Raw genomic sequence first — 16,308 nt, forward strand, 5'->3', positions numbered from 1 at the left:
ACTAAGACAGTAATTGGCAAACATCTCAGATTCAGCGATCACAGTTATCAGATGGGAAGTGTTTTGGAGGCACAGAGAGTTCTGAAAAAAATCCCGAAGGTTGCCCACTCAGAAAGTGGGAATTTTAGTAGACTGCTCAGAGCAAATTAAAAGCGGTAGACATTAATGAAAGGTCGGTTAGGGAAGAATTGCAGATCATTAAAGATAGATGGAGATGATGTCTCATAAGAAAATGAGCTACAGAAAGTGAAAGAAATAAGCCAAAATTATTCCTTTTTTGTCCTCCATCTTCTTTCCTTCTTCCTTCCCTTCCCTCCCTCCTTTCTTCCCTCCCTTTTTACCCTCTCTGCCCTCTCACATGCACTCTAAACACCCTCCCCTCCCATCCCCCCACCCCAATTCCATATGTAGGGGAATGCCATCCAGTTGGGGTCATGTAGATCTGACAGGTACTGTGAAGTAGGGACTAGGGCTTCTCTCCTGTCTCTAGATTAAGGCAGTTATCCCTCCATGGGGGATATGTTGGCAAACTTCTTTTGTGAACCAGGGATACATCCTGGCTCCACTGTCTGAGGTCTCTTTGACTGCTCAGTCCTTCTGGCTGAGACCCATAATCAGGGGGGCCTGAGTCAGTCCCATGCTGGCTTCCCAGCTATCAGTCTGGTGGCCATTAGCTCCTCCTTGTTCAGGTAAGCTGTCTGTATGTGTTTCTGCCCCATGGTCTTGTCCTCTCCATCTGCATCTGGGTTCTAGTTCGACTCAGTGTTTATGTATGGGTGTTTGGTCCTGTTTTCAACAGGCATTAGTTGAGGACTCCATGGAGAAGTTAGTTGTTGATCTCACTCTCCGGGAAGGGCATTTATGATAGCCTTTCCACGGAAGCTCAAATTGTTAGTTGGGAGCAGTCTTGTAGTTCTCTAGTTCATAGCAATCTGCTATTAAGACAGCTATCTCATTCCTGAAATGATGGCAGCACTCTGTTCTTGAGGGCAGAACACATGGTTGGATCACCTCTGTCAGGCCTCACCTTAATGTATACTGGTGATTCATTTCTCAATGCAAGAACTGTGGAGAACACATTCAAAATACAGTGGAATCCAATGTGTGGTTTTAGATTGAGCAGACAAATTACAAAGGCCATTTTAGGGACAACTGGAAGCATATGAACTTGTGGTTGGCTTTATGTGGTATTAAGAATTTCATTTTTTGTTAGATGTGAGATTTTGGTTGTATAAAATAGAGAATGTTATGGTAAGTTTAATATTGTTTTCAAGTACACAAATATATTTAAATTCTTTAAAGTTAAATACACATCAAAAACTTAAGGAAATTCAGGACTGGGGTACAGCTTGGCGGAAGAGCGCTTGCTTACCTAGTGTATGGGGGTGAGGGAAGGGAAGGAAGCTATGAAGAGGGAAATGTTTAGGTTTTCTGTTTTCAAACATGATTTGAGTATGATTAAAAACCAAATTATCTACATAAGACATGTTGGTAAATATATCAGGAGGAGGCTAGAACATTTGCCTGGTATGCATTCAATCTCAGCCTTACAAAAAAGGGTTTGTCTTTTTTTTTTTTTTTTTAACTGCATATATTTTTAGAAATGTGCAGTATCTGCATGTATGAAAAATAGAGGCATTCCAGCCAGGAAGGCAGTGTGGAGTTCAAAGTGACTACCTCTTACAGCAACATGCATGAGGGGAGAGAAGAGGGAAGGTGGAAAGGTGGCATTTTTTCTTTAAAACCTTCAAACTTCAGGTATGTTGGAATGATTTTGACAATGTATCTCCGAATCAGTACACATCCAAGTCCCACTTCCTACTTACAGTCTTGGAATTGTGATTAATTTTTTCAAAGATGGCATCTATTTTACATAGTTTCTAAATGGAAGAGGGAGAGGGGGAAAGAGAGGAAGACAGACAGACAATTATTTTCAGGGCTCCCTATTTAATTAGACAATAATGCATACCAACATATTTTGGAAATGTATTGGTTTACATAATTGAACCAAAAAGGTTTGGTGAACAAGGAAATTCAATCAACCCCAGCATTTTCTAAGCATCCTCCTTAGTTCTAGGTTTGGTCAAGCCTCAATCACACTGAAAATACAGGTCTAAGTTAAGTGCTGTAGATGGAGGGCAAAGGCCATAGCAAGCCATGTTGGAAACACTAAAGGGATTCCTGCTAGTGTGAGTTTTAGAGTATCTGATGGGCTAAGCCACATGCATGATATTAATGTACAGTAGCCTGGAAATGATACAAGGGCTTTGAGAGTAGACAATACAGCCTTTCATCTTGATAAGAAAATTAATATTCTTTTTTCTTCAAGACAGCGATTCTCTGTGTAACAGTCTTGGCACTCACTTTGTAGACCAGGCTAGCCTCAAACTCACAGAGACCCACTTCTGCTTCCCAAGTGAAAGTTAATATTCTTAATAAATAGGTTTAATAAGAATGTTATACCCAAGGGGGAACTCATGGATCTCCAGGCTGATAACTGCGAAACCAGCATTGCACCGACTCAGACCCTCTGAACATGAGTCTCAGGCCTGGGCAGTCTACGGGACCTCTGACAGTGGAACCAGGATGTATCCCTGGTACACGAAAGGACTTTGGGAGCACATTCCCCATGGAGGGATACTCCCTTAGCCTAGAGACAGGAGGGAGGGCCTAGACCCCTACTCCACAGATTTTGATGATTCCTCCTGGAAGGCATCACCCTCCCTGTGGAGGAGGGGATGGGAGGAAGGGAGGGAGGGAAAGGAACTGGGATAGATATGTAAAATAAGAAAAAAAAAAATATATATATATATATATATATATATATATATATATATATATATATTAGAAAAGCACTTCCAGAAATGGTTGACATAGATTGTAAAATATAACTTTACCAGTATTTGTGTATAGGTAGGTGACTGTTAATATTTTTATTCATTAAATGGTTTGTTCTGATATTACAGTTACTTAATCAAGGATGAATGAAAGATCAGGGAGCTGGCACATGTGCCCACACACATTACCACAAAAATAAAAAAGAGTAAAAGTATTTAAAAGCTTAAAATAAAACCCTATTACTTTCAAGGAATATTCTTCCCAGTTAGTGATTGGAATGGTATATTATCATAGTCATAATTTGGTGTGCAGCATTGACATATTACTACTAATCCAATTAATTGTTTCATTTTACTTCATTGATAAGCTTAACAGTCCTCATTCTTTTAGACAATAATTGTTGCTTCTGCACACAGGCAATGCAGAATGGTCTGGGAATGCACCAGTGAACAAGACAAACACAATTTCCCACTACATGAAGTTTAAAGTCTAGTGGGGGAAGAAACTATCTAACAAGAAATTGGGAGGAAATATAATTTGTTTCTTAAGGGAAAGTCGATGAATGCCAGTGAGCATATAGCAAGGGATCTGACTATGTCAGTAAAACACAGAGCAGGCCCCTCAGAGCTCTTTCAATTACCCACCCCACCCATCCCCACTCCATTTCTTCAGGGTTGAAAACCCAAGGGCAGATATATCTAGGGTTTGGGTGGCTACATAGGAATAGGCTGTCACATTTAAGTATATGATCATCTGCACTTCATTAATGATGTAGCTTATGTTAGCTGCCTTTCCTGCTGGTGAGCTTGGCATCCCAAAGATGGGAGACAGAAGGACATGGCACTATTGAGATGTCATAATTTTGTGGATAGTTGCTTCAAACAGGCAAGGAGGTCTGACATGAGCCTGCTACTAACATGAGTACAGACAATAAAATTGCAACATCAGGTATTTCCACAGGGATGTTAAAATGAATCTGGGATACTTAGGTTTACTCTAATTGTTTGGACTTATAGAATAAGGAAGATCTACTTAGCACATTATGAAATTCCAACTATAAATAAAACTTGCATTTATTTTGTGGCCCAAGCTTTTTTTTTTTTAAATCATATTATGAAATATTGGGTCTTTTGTCTTTTTATTTCCCTCCAGAATGTCCTCATTGTTGAGGTAAGCTGACCTTTCCTTTTGGTATTGGAACTGACAAGAATCTAATGGTGAGTTTTCAAATGCTAGCTTATCATACTGGTCAAGTCTTTAAATGTGTTTAACAGAAGCCAACTATAGCCACTGGATTCAAATAATTTAAAACCAACACTTTACAATGACTATTTGGTAGTTGGTCCTGTTTTACATATAATCTCACATATATCACAGTCTGTTCTTGCATGGATTTATGAGCCAAACAGTTGTTCAGAGAGTAAACTAGCTTGTAGAACCAGTCAATACATTTATTGTTATTTATTTAACAGGAAAATTAAGGCTAGAATTCTCCTCACCCAATGACCTCTAATGGATTTAATCCTTTCACAAGCTTCAAAAATCATAAATTCCATCAATTAACATGACAATCCAAGGGAAAGTTATGGGGTTTTGGTGGTGGTGGGTCTTTTTTGTTTTTGTTTTTCTGTTACGAGAGAAACAGAAAGGCTGTCTTGTGACTGCAGCAGAGTACCACAGTAAAATAGCCATGCTTCCTCAAGAAGCATGGTGTCTTATCAGCCACCAAAAACCCAGAGGATCTTTTTGTCATCAGGCTTTTGTTCCACATTTGTCATTGTGTCCTGTATGCACAGCTCTGGCTCCACACAACTCAGGGAGTAGACCCTCCAGCCAAATGAGTCACCAGACCCTGGCTAGCCTCAGACCTGTTGTGTTCATCATCAGCTCCTGGCAGCTGAATTCTGTCAGGAGGACAATAAATTGCAGCCGCCAGTTCCGGGTAATTGTGCATCCACAGATCATCAGCAGCGGAGACCCTGTGCTCACGGCAGCCCAGGAGCTTGGGACTCCTGGCTGTCGCCAGCTGCTGCCCAGACACATTTAGCCTCCCAGCCACGGCATCCCCTAAGGAGTAGGGAGACCAAGGAGGTGTTTATCCTTTCAGTGTATTCAGATGTACACCCCATGTCCATGAAAATTCATGTGTCTTTTGTTTTAAGAAATGTAACCTCCGGGCCAAATTTAGTCCCTGACTGTGCATGCATGAGTCTGGGGACACTCAGTGAGGGAGGGCCCAGCTCTCTAGTGGCTGAACTGAATGAATCCTTCTACACAGCTGAAGGATGCAAGAACATAATATTCACCAGCACAGTCTCCAGCCTCCAAATGATATGCCCATGAACACATGACTGACTCTGCTTCCTATGATGACTCCTGTTGGTTGGCATTTGAAATTAATGTGCATTTTATGACTAAGGAATAGCTCTGCAAATGAAAAGGACAGGATGCTGTGCACATTGCTTTGTTGAACTCTGTTTTTTGCAAAGGATGTTGTTGGAACTGGGAGGACCATGAAAGCGCTGCTCAACAGCATTGAGAAATACAAACCCAACATGGTGAAGGTAGCCAGGTGAGTCAGATGCCACAGCACAGTGTTCTGTTCTTCCAAACAAGACCAAGAGGCATCCTTTCCCAGAATGCTGTCCCGAGCCATTGGCCCTGAACCCGGGATGCTGTGTATTTGGACACCCTGACAAATAGCTCATCTGATTGCTAGAGAGAAAGGGGAAAGAGAGGAAGGCGTTTAACAGGACCCTTCTCCACATGCTTCCATGGCAGCCGGTGAGCCCTGTGCAGTTGCTCAGCCCACTTCCTTGTATCGAGTACATCGATGTCATGCTGCAGCTGCAAAGGCAGGAGTGAAAACAGGCCAGGATGACGCATTGCGCCACAGGCCTGGGGGGAGTACACATTCAACAGTATTTAATTCTCTTCGCAATTCACATGCCAATTTATTGGAGTAGTTCAAGTTATTATTATTATTATTATTATTTTTTAATGGCAGTTTGTTGGTGAAGAGAACCGCCAGAAGTGACAGCTTCAGACCTGACTGTAAGTGTTCCAGGGTTTAGCGTGGTTTTCTGGTGCTAGTGTGTTATTTTGGCATTCCCTGTGTGACTAATAGTCCTCCTTGCAAATTCTTTGTCTCCACCACCTTGTCTTGAGAGTCCACATATTAGGTTTGCATCTTTCACAACAACTCCATTCTGTATATTAGATTTTTTAGATTTTTTTCCTTTTTTTTTTTGCATTTTAAAGAACCTCACTGGTATGTAATTCAGTTCAGAATACTATACAATTCAACTATGTAACCCAGGCTGGCCTCTAATAGGCATCTATCCTTCTCTTCCAGCTTCCTGAGTACTGGATTACAGGTCTTCTCCACAATACTCTGGCACATTGGATCCATTGGATACTTCTACTGTTACATTTTATGCAATTGATCAGTTTTAGGGTAGAAACAAACTTACTCCCCTAAGACCAATTCAGACATTCAGGATCTCTGACTGGCAGCTATTTGCACCAATCAAAGAGGTGCTACAAAGCATTATTAGAAGGATTATTCTACATGCTTCCAGACCCTGCATATTAACGGGCATCTCCCTGCTCCCTCCAACAAAAAATCAGGAACACACCACATGAGCAAGCAGAACTCTCAGGAGGCATCTTCACACTTGACTTCACACATGTGCGCTGGGGAGACTTTCCTTTTCCAGTGTACCTTGCTGTCCTCCTCACAATAAGATTGGCTCTGTTACCAGGAGGGACAAAAAAACCAAACCACTGAATTGTGTATTATTCTAAATAAGAGGTGATTTTTTTTTAACTTGCTTAAAACAGATGTCAACTAAGTTTCTCTAATTTGTGTTTGCTCTGAAGTCCCTAGGATAATTTGGCTCCAATTCTCATTAAAAAGCTGAAAAAACATTAGACAAAGAGGACTAGTATGGAGGGGTCATGAGCCAGGGTCTCTTCATTCTAACACACATCTCCTCTGCTGGGTTCCCAACTGCACACCAAGTCACCTCTGGACAGATAGATCCAATGGCCTGTTGCTGTTGATTGCTGGTCTTGGGATCTGTTCTATAGAGCCATGGCCTGTTTCTCTTGGTTTCTTGCCTTGGCTTCTGGTCTGTATTGCCCATGGCCTGTTCTTGTTGGTTGCTGGCCTTGGGATCTGGTTTGTAGAGCCCATGACCCTTTCCTGTTGGTTGCTGACCTTAGGGTCTAGTCTGTATGTCACTATCATTATGTGAGGTTATTAAGCAGAAATTTTGTGAGGAAATTACATTAATTGACATTGAAAATATAGGGCTGGGGAGATGGCCCAGGAGTTAAAAACATACTGCTCTTGCAGGGGATTCGGATTCTTCCAGCATCTATATGAGGCAACTCACAGCCACTTGTCACTCCATTTTCATGAGGGATCAGATGTGTCTGGGCTCCACAGCCACCTGCACACACACACACACACACACACACACACACACACACACACACACACACACTTTTACATACCAGCAACTAACAATGTAAGAAGCTATGATGTGCCAGACCAGGTTCTTACTGGCATACAGGGCTAATTAATTTAATCTTCACTAACAGCTGCTATTGTTATGCCCATTTAATAGATGGAGAAATGGAACACAACCACAACAAGCTTAAATAGCTTTCCAGGGTCATATAAGCACATGAAGAGGGCCAGCAATGAGCCCAGGCAGTCTGCTTTAGGTCATGACATTTACAAACACTGCAGGAGCTGCACTCATCAGTGAGTGATGGGCTCCTCTGATTCCTGACAGCCCCTGACTCATCAGTTTCTTACTCCATAACACCACAGTATTCGACCTTCTACATGGCTTTGGGCTTCAGTTCTCACAGTCTGACTTGCCACACTTGTTGTGTTGTGGGGAATTACCCACTGAAAAGTCCATTGTTGTTCAAGTAGGGTTTCCTGAACTCTAATTCCCTTGTGTTAGCTAGCTCAGAATCCGGTTCTCCTTTCTGGAATGGTGAGACAGCATTTTTGAGGTCTTTGACTCTTTGTTATGTGCTCAAATGCTAATGTCTCTTCTTCTGCCCTTGCTTCTCCTCTTGGAATTTGTTTCCCTTTGTTTAGACAGGGTCTGTCTGTGTAGCTCCGCCTAGCATCAAATTTAAATGCCTCCCAGCTCTGCTCCCAAGTACTGAGATTACAGACATTCACCACTCAGTTCTTGGATCATTTTTCCTAGAAACAGCAAGTTCAAGGAATCAAACAGTCTACCTGTTTAGTGAACTCATAACTCAAGCCCCTAGAAAACCGATCCTTTGTTTCTAGCACTTCCTGTAAATTGAAGACATATTGGGTCATAGAGATAAAAATGATGGGCTGGGCAGTGGTGGTGCAGGCCCTTAATCCCAGCATTTAGGAGGTAGAGACAGGCCAGCCTAAACTGGAGGCTAGCCAGCCTGACCTACTGAGGGGAGTTCCAGAACAGCCGAGGTCTACATAGAGAAACAATGTCTCCAGAGAAAACAACAACAGCAAAAATGACCATGACCATGAAGATCACTGTCTATGCTCCTAGTCCACAGGCTGTACCTTAGGGCAGTTTCCTATAACTAGGCATGCATGTCTCTCTTCTATTGTATTATAGTAAATGAATGTATAAGATTCCAACATATTGAAGCAAGTGTGAAAACTACTGGGCCACACACACTTATCCTGTATGAAGATCTCTGGGAGGGAATTGTTGTCTGTTTCTTTTCCTTTTTAAAAAATAATTTATTTAACCCAGAAGCAGATGGAGAGGACAAGACCATGCGGTAGAAGTACATAGAGACAGCTTACCTGAACAAGGAGGAGCTAAGGGCCACTAGACTGATAGCTGGGAAGCCAACAGGGGACTGACTCGGACCCCCCCTGAATATGGGTCTCAGCCAGAAGGTCTGAGCAGTCTAAGAGACCTCAGACAGTGGAGCCAGGATGTATCCCTGGTGCACAAAAGGACTTTGCAAACATATCCCCCATGGAGGGATAACTGCCTTATTCTAGAGATAGGAGAGAAGCCCTAGTCCCTACTTCACAGATCCTGTCAGATCTACATGACCCCAACTGGATGGCATTCCCCTACATATGGTATTGTGGTGGGGGGTTGGAAGGGGAGGGTGTTTAGAGTGCATGGGAGAGGGTAGAGAGGGCAAAAGGGAGGGAAGGAGGGAGGGAGGGCTGGAGGGGGAGGGAGGGAGGGAGAGGGAACTGGGATCGACATGTAAAATAATAAAAAAAAAAAAAAAAAAAAAAAAACGCTTTGACTCCAAAATTTAAGTTGAAGAACAAGTTACTGGGGAAAAGTATTTCTATTTTTGTTTCCACAGAAAATGAAAAGATGTGGATTCCTTCCAGACTAATGTGGTTTGATCACACCAGACCGCCTGAAACAGAGTACAAGCTGATCCTACATTCCAAACAGCTGGACAAAACAGCCCTACAGACTACAGCTAGGATATCTGAATCTTCTTCGAATCCCCCAAGACAGCGCCCCTTACCAGCAGGAAGTAGTTTGGAAAGAACGACGCCCAAATTCCCAAATATTGTGTATAAATGTTTGTTTTCATTTAATTGGACTTTGTTATATAAAATTAAAGAAAAAAAAAGAAAAAAAATAATTTATTTAACCTTATTTTTATGTTCATTGGTGTGAAGGTGTCAGATCTCCTGGAACTGTGAGCTCCCATGTGGGTGCTGGAAAATGAACCAGAGTCCTCTGGAAGAGCAGCCAGTGCTCTTAGCCACTGAACCATCTCTCCAGACCCCTATTGTCTCTTTCTTAATAAACATCATTTTCCTCTCAACATAAAGAGCTACTTAGGAACCCTGCATTGTGGCTGCACTGATCAGCATAGAAATAACCCTCTGCATTCTCTCCTTCAAGCCAAACAAGCCTTTTCCTTTCATCTTGTCTCCCAGGTTTTGCTTTCCAGTCCTTCGACCAGCTGAGGACAGTAACACAGTGGGAGAATTGCTTCCTGGTTGTTGCAGCAGGCACACCAATTATTTATGGCAGTGCCATGATGCTTTCTGTTTGGAGGGTCCTTTGTGCTTTTAAGAACATCTCCTTAGGCATTATGACATTACATACACTCACTGTGAACAGAACCACATGGCTAACTAACATACACACACCTCGTCATCCACTGGACCCCGGGAACCCTTCCTCAAACTTTGTGCACTACATACAGGTCCATTGCTCATCTATGCTTGCTTGCTTCCCTTGTGTCCCCAAGACATCATCCTGGTCAAGACACTCACTGGGTTTGTCCTGCACACTATTCCTCACTTCTCTTTACCATTTAAGTACCTCAGCAGCATATGACAATAGTATGCTTACGTGCTCTAAACTTTCTTCCTTGTCCCTTTCTTCTAAGATGCTGGATTTGAGATCCCAGATGTCTTTGTGGTGGGCTATGCCTTAGACTACAATGAATACTTCAGAGACCTGAATGTAAGTGTTGCATACAAAACCCTAATTCTCTTTGCCTAAGACCTTAATACTAGCATCAATTTAACAGCTTACTAAACAGTGGTAAATTGTAGGTGTACTTTGTGATGGGAACACTTTAGGAGATACAGAGAATTCTTCCAATCCTTACAGTACCCTACAAGGTGGGTATCAGGCTGACAGAAACATGTCATGCTTATCTGTATTTTGTAGTGAGAAAAGGAAAGCAGAACAATGGCCCTAAGCTGTTTTTCCTCTATAGTCATTGACAATGCCCTGCCAGTCACCACAAGGTGCCAATATTCTATACGCCATTTCATGTCTGTGTGTGATAACTGTTAGGATTACAGTGACTTTGGAAGAAGTTTTCTCAGCACACAGAAACAGACTCTCCAGCATGGTACCCATGGGTATGACCCTGATCCACCCCAAGTGATCTGGAAGAGGACATCTTACCGAAAGTGACCAACCAATGTCTCACTATTAGAAATTAAAAAACAAATGTCCCCAAGACCAAGGGTTTGGGATATGTAAGCTCTCTAGCAGCAATGCCTAGTGTATCCTTAATGCAGGTGGCTGTAGTCTCTAAGGCTGCCCCTTTTCCTGTGGCTTCACTGCTCAGCCTTTTCCATGGTCCTAACATATTTCTTGCTATCCAAAAGAGGACCCACAGGTATAGATTGTGTTTTACAGTACTTTTTTTTTTTTTTTTTTTTTTCTCCTTTCAATCAAGCAGTTGTCATTTCACCAATGGAAAACTGTCTCCGCCAAGGGCAACCATTACTGTGGCCTCAATATATCTACTTTTGGGGAGCCTGAAACCAAATCCTGACTAGGGCTCAAAGCTAAATCACCTCTTGTCAAACACTGATTGGGTCTCTAGATTTTGTACATTCATAGAAACATACATGTGTTTAGATGAACAGTACCCAATCACAAGATATCATACTGCTGTTACCAAATCACACTTTTTGTGTCTCGTGTTTTGTTATGAAACTGATGCTGATGAGGGAAAGGGGTACTGTTGTGGGATTTGGATCCATTTAGCCAATGACCTTTGGGACAGCAAGTCCTAGGGCAGGTCTGATTCACACTATAGGGGACCACAAAACACACTTGCTGAAAATGTCAGAAAGGCATCTAACACATTATATATGTATTTTTAAACTAAAAATAAAATCCTAATGCCTTTTCACCCTCTATTGTTTCAGCACATATGCGTAATCAATGAAAACGGTAAAGAAAAATATCGACTATGATGAAGCAAAACTCCTCATCTCTCTCCCAAATAACGCGGTTCTTCTACTCAGGGAGCCAGAGTGTAAAGTCTATCTGTCTCCAACGTCATCTTCACTCAGCAGGGAATAAAAGGCTTTTTAAAAATGAGCTTCCCCTCCCCCCCCAGATTAGAATGTAAATATCAAAGCTTCTTTAGGAAGAGAAGACTATGCCTGCTTTTGACTCATTCCAAATTAAACTTCTGATCCCCCCTAAATCCCACCCACCTTCATGCTCCCAAATACACCTTCTGCTTTAGTACAGTCACTATGCTCAATGACTCTTCCCCTGGATACTCCCACCCATGACTCAAATATTGTTGTTCACTTAACTCCTTCATGCTGTAACTTTTTATAACAGTTTACAGAAATAAGAACCTGCCGCCCCCTTCGCTTTAGCCCTGAGCCTGTACAGTAAGAATGCAGCTAAGTTCCCTCACTAAAACAGAAGCAAAAAGATGGCTTCACTCACATGAGCGTGTTTGCCCAGCATGACAGGACATTATTATCTGCTTTGACAAAGCCTTTCACAAGTGTGGGCACAATGAACCTTAATGATGTTATGAAATGAGCCTTCACTGCGTGCTCTTGAGCTTTGTTTCCTGTATGTGATGACAGCGTGTCATGTGTGCATGGACGTACTCAACTGTGTTTAATACTCTGCATTTTAATTAGAAAAAAATACAATGGCAGCAAGGCCTGCCCTTCTGAGCTGAATCCTTTTATTCACGTGGGACACGGGCAAATGGTAGGATTGAGAGGCGGAGGGTGTTTTCAAAAATTAGCACTAAGCAAGTGTAAATTTTCCCTCTTATTTGCGTGGAAGAATAAAACAGTTAAATATTGTCCTAAACGTGAGCAGAGGTTGAATTGTTTAGCTAAATGACCTTATATGAATTCTCACACAATCCAGGGTGTCAGAGGAAGGAGGCACACATACAGAAGTTTTTCTTCATAACACACACACACACCCATTAGCAGCATTATATGTGACATTTCCTAATTTGTAGGGATTTTAATTAAAAATAACCTCAAGAGTCCACAGGGCTAGGTATCTTGCCTCCTAAAAGGAGCAAATCCAAGATAAATAACTAAACAGCCTTTGTTTGGCTCTGAACCATCTGTGGTGTATTGTTATATTGTAAAGTCCCTTAAACTAATAATAATAATTAAATAAAAAAGACATGTTTCAGAACTGCTTACTACTTATATACTTTTAGTCATTGAAATGTGTGTGAGCCAGCAGCCTAAATACAGGGCTGTGTGTACCTATCCCCTGGTTAACCTGGATAAAATCCAAAATATGCAGTAAGATAAGCAAACATCAAGCCAGGAGCCATCTGCTGCTTTCCTGTTTTCCTCCCTAAACTTGCTTTGTAAGAACAAGGAGTTTTACTTGTAAAGGAAGGTTTCCCTGCATACCTCTGTCTGTTTCAGACAGAGAATAAAAAAAAAAAAAAAAAAAAAAAAAAAAATAGACCATGCCCAGATTCCCCAAGGGGGAAGTCACAAAGGGAGTCACTTCTGGCTTTGTTCCATACCCAAGTGACTGATTAATGATTGTATAGAACTGAATTCATAAAAACTCACATTTTGTATGCACTTTCCCACTATGCCATATTTTCACACAAGGACCTAGAAAAATAGATACACACTTGGTACTTGGTTTTGAATAGAAATTTGTCCATGAAGTATGCAGTTTAGAAACATTTTTTCTTCAAAGTCTTGCATTTTAGTAAGCATCGTTATCACTTGTGAGGATGAGTGTTTATTCAGATTAGTAAGAAAATTGATCTATTTCAAATTTGTAAAGGCTTGTATATTTAAGCATCAAAAAGAAAATTTAAAAAGTTAGTAAATACAAGGAGTTTAGCTGTTTCTGCAATTTCTTTGTATCAGACTATTTTGATGCTGACATGCAAAAATGTCATCTTAGGAAAAACATTATTTTGTTTTCTCTCCCAAAACCCTGGGGTTTGACACTCCTGAGTTTATTCACATCACTCCAAAAACATAAAATCCGATTAGCAACAAATACATGTATTTATTTAGCACTTGTGAGGAACTAACTTAGTTACTTTTCTGTTGTGAAAATCTAACAAGAGCAACCTAAGTGAGAAAGGATTTTAGTTCCCCGTTACAGTCCACCCTGGCAGGGAAGTCAGGAATTGGAGGAGCTAATTGATTCCCATCTTAGTCAAGAGACAGAAAGAGCAGTCAAGAGCAGGTCACCGCTCAGCTCATTTTTTTCATTTTATACAGTTCAAGATCCCCTGGCCACAAAGTGACTCCACCCACAATTAACACAGGTTGTCCCGAATCAATTAATGTAGTCAAGATAATGCCTCACAGACATACCCAGAGACCCATCTTTGAGATAACTCTAGATTCTGTAAGGTTGATACCAACCATCACAGACATGGAGTAGGGCTATGAAGGCATCTCTATACTGGGACCCTTTCCTGCCATGCACAACCCCAAACACCACAAAGCAAAAGTAAGATTGGGTGATGTGTATGTGTTACATTAGAAATTTGGGGCTGTTTAATCAATAAAGTTAGTAATACTTTGGGGTTCTCTGAAAGAATTAAAAAGCCTAGTTATAAACTGGCTGGAATGTATTAGTTTCGGTTTCATGCTCAAGAGTGAAAGTGTAGATAGACAGGTCTCTGTATGTTCTTTGGCTACCTCTGATGGGTTGCCAGTTTCTGGGATTCGGAAACAGTGAAAACAACCTGTCAGAACAGTCTGGCATTGCTCGGCTCTGTGGTAGACACTTTTGTCTTCCCAATGAGCAAGAGAGATCACTCATCCCTTCCCAGGCATCAGGAAGCTACCCCCACTCTTTGGAATAGAAATAATGCATTCTAGAAAACCCTTAGCTACACTCCCCACCCAATTGTCTAATTCAGAAAAATTCAGCATTTGAGAATTTTATTTAATTTGCTGGTCATGAAATTCCTTCAGGTCCCAAGATGTTAGGAGAGGAAGGAAGGAGGGGGTCTGTGGAAGGAGTTACCATGTCCTCTGCAGAGCTGTGCAGGAATAAGAAAAGGGTGCCTTGAGGCAGGCTGTATGTTCACCTGGCCCCTGTCAGACTTCAGGGTTGCATCTGAAGCCTGAGTAGAGAAGGCATATCCAAAATAGTGGTGGTACTCTTTGCTTTTACACAGCACAAAGGCCCCTGTGGGCCTGACAAAGCTTTGGTACAAGGAAGGACAAAGCTGCAGTTACATATTAGGACCCGATGGAGTGTATAGTGCCAGAGAAGCAGGAACTGGGAAGAGAGCCCACACCACTCACAAAAAGCCATGCTCTGGAGGTTTCATGCATTATAGACACTGTGCCCTGAGGGATTCAGGGCAGGACTGTTGGTGGATATGGGGAGAAAGCTTGGAGCTGACAGGAACATTGCTGTGGTGCGGGTTGCCTGCACTGCCTAAGCCTACAGAGGACACTGGGCTGGTCCAACTCCATGCTCACCTAGCCTTGCTAGAGGCTGCAGTGGCCCCAGGAAGTGGCTTCTTTTACCCAAAAGGTATCTTTTTCTCAGCTATTCAAGTTGAGTTGGTTGGTTTTGATGTGTACAGTTTCCCAGCTAGAAGTGGATGGCTTTTTCCACCAGAGCAGACTTTTTCCCTCAGAAATGAAAGGTGAACATAAGGACATGTAGATGTAACATGAGTTCTAATACATCTTAATAATAAAAACCAGGAGTCAGATGTAAGGGGAAATGCTGAGAGATCAGAGGGATGAAGGAGCAAACCCATGGTCACCTTACCTACTCATCTTCCCTGACAAAAAGAGACTGAGCCCCCACTTTGTCATTTTTTCTCTCCATCTAGCCATCGCACTTCCTGTCTGTCTGTGCAGACCTCCAGACCTCTATGGTTAACTAGTGGCTAGCTGATCTCCCCTGATCTTCAGGCAAGCTTTATTTGTTAGAGTATAAACCAAATATCACCAAATGTTGACATGAAAAGTAGGGATTAAAAGCCTACATTTTCAAAGGGGGGGAAATAATCTTGAACTCATGTCAACATGGCCTCATTTTTTTAATTTTTCAAGACAGGACTTCTCTGTGTAACTCTAGCTGTCCTGGAATTCACTATGTAGACCACGCTGACTTTGAACTCAGAGATCCACCTGCTGTGCCTCCTCAATGATGGGATTAAAGGCACAAACCACCATGACCTCGTTTTAAAGGAGAGCCCAGTGAGTGTTGAGAGGACTCTCCTGTAAGTGAAGAAGGCTGACTGTGGAAGGTTCATTTGAGAATCCTGGGTAGGAAGAGACAGATAGTGGCAATTTCAAAAAAATAGGGAGTAGGGTTGTGATGTACTGCATTGGTGTTTAACTCTGGGGTTAGGTTCAAACCCCAACAACAACAACAACAACAAACAAGAAAGGACAGGGAAGATACTTGTACTTTTCTTGTTTGCTGCAGAGAGCAATACAATCCAGAGAGGAGGAATCATTTAATGCTTTGTGTCAACTGGACACAAGCTAGAGATATCTGAAAGGTTAGAACTTCAACTGAGAAAATGTCTGCCTAAGATCCAACTGTATGATTAATTAGTGATTGATGGGAGAAGACCCAGCCCACTGTGGACGGTGCCTTCCCTGGGTTGGTGGTCCTGGGGGTATATGAGAAAGCCATGACATTCAGAATATAAACGAAAAAAGTAAAATTGAAATAGCTATAG

At 41.9% G+C, this 16,308-nt stretch overlaps 1 protein-coding gene across 1 annotated transcript in view; it reads left to right on the top strand.

Annotated features, from left to right (window-relative positions):
- The window catches only part of Prtfdc1 (phosphoribosyl transferase domain containing 1), a 79,536-nt gene extending 67,927 nt beyond the window's left edge, over positions 1-11,609 (top strand). The window contains exons 5-9 of the mRNA XM_051205708.1: positions 3,991-4,008; positions 5,328-5,410; positions 5,846-5,892; positions 10,252-10,328; positions 11,537-11,609. Coding sequence (XP_051061665.1) covers positions 3,991-4,008; positions 5,328-5,410; positions 5,846-5,892; positions 10,252-10,328; positions 11,537-11,584 — 273 coding nt within the window. The 3' untranslated portion in view covers positions 11,585-11,609. The remainder of the gene's footprint in view (positions 1-3,990; positions 4,009-5,327; positions 5,411-5,845; positions 5,893-10,251; positions 10,329-11,536) is intronic.
- Positions 11,610-16,308: the final 4,699 nt, after the last annotated feature.

Source organism: Phodopus roborovskii, unplaced genomic scaffold (genome assembly GCF_943737965.1).
Source record: "Phodopus roborovskii unplaced genomic scaffold, PHOROB, whole genome shotgun sequence".
In the NCBI taxonomy this organism is placed as follows: Eukaryota; Metazoa; Chordata; class Mammalia; order Rodentia; family Cricetidae; genus Phodopus; species Phodopus roborovskii.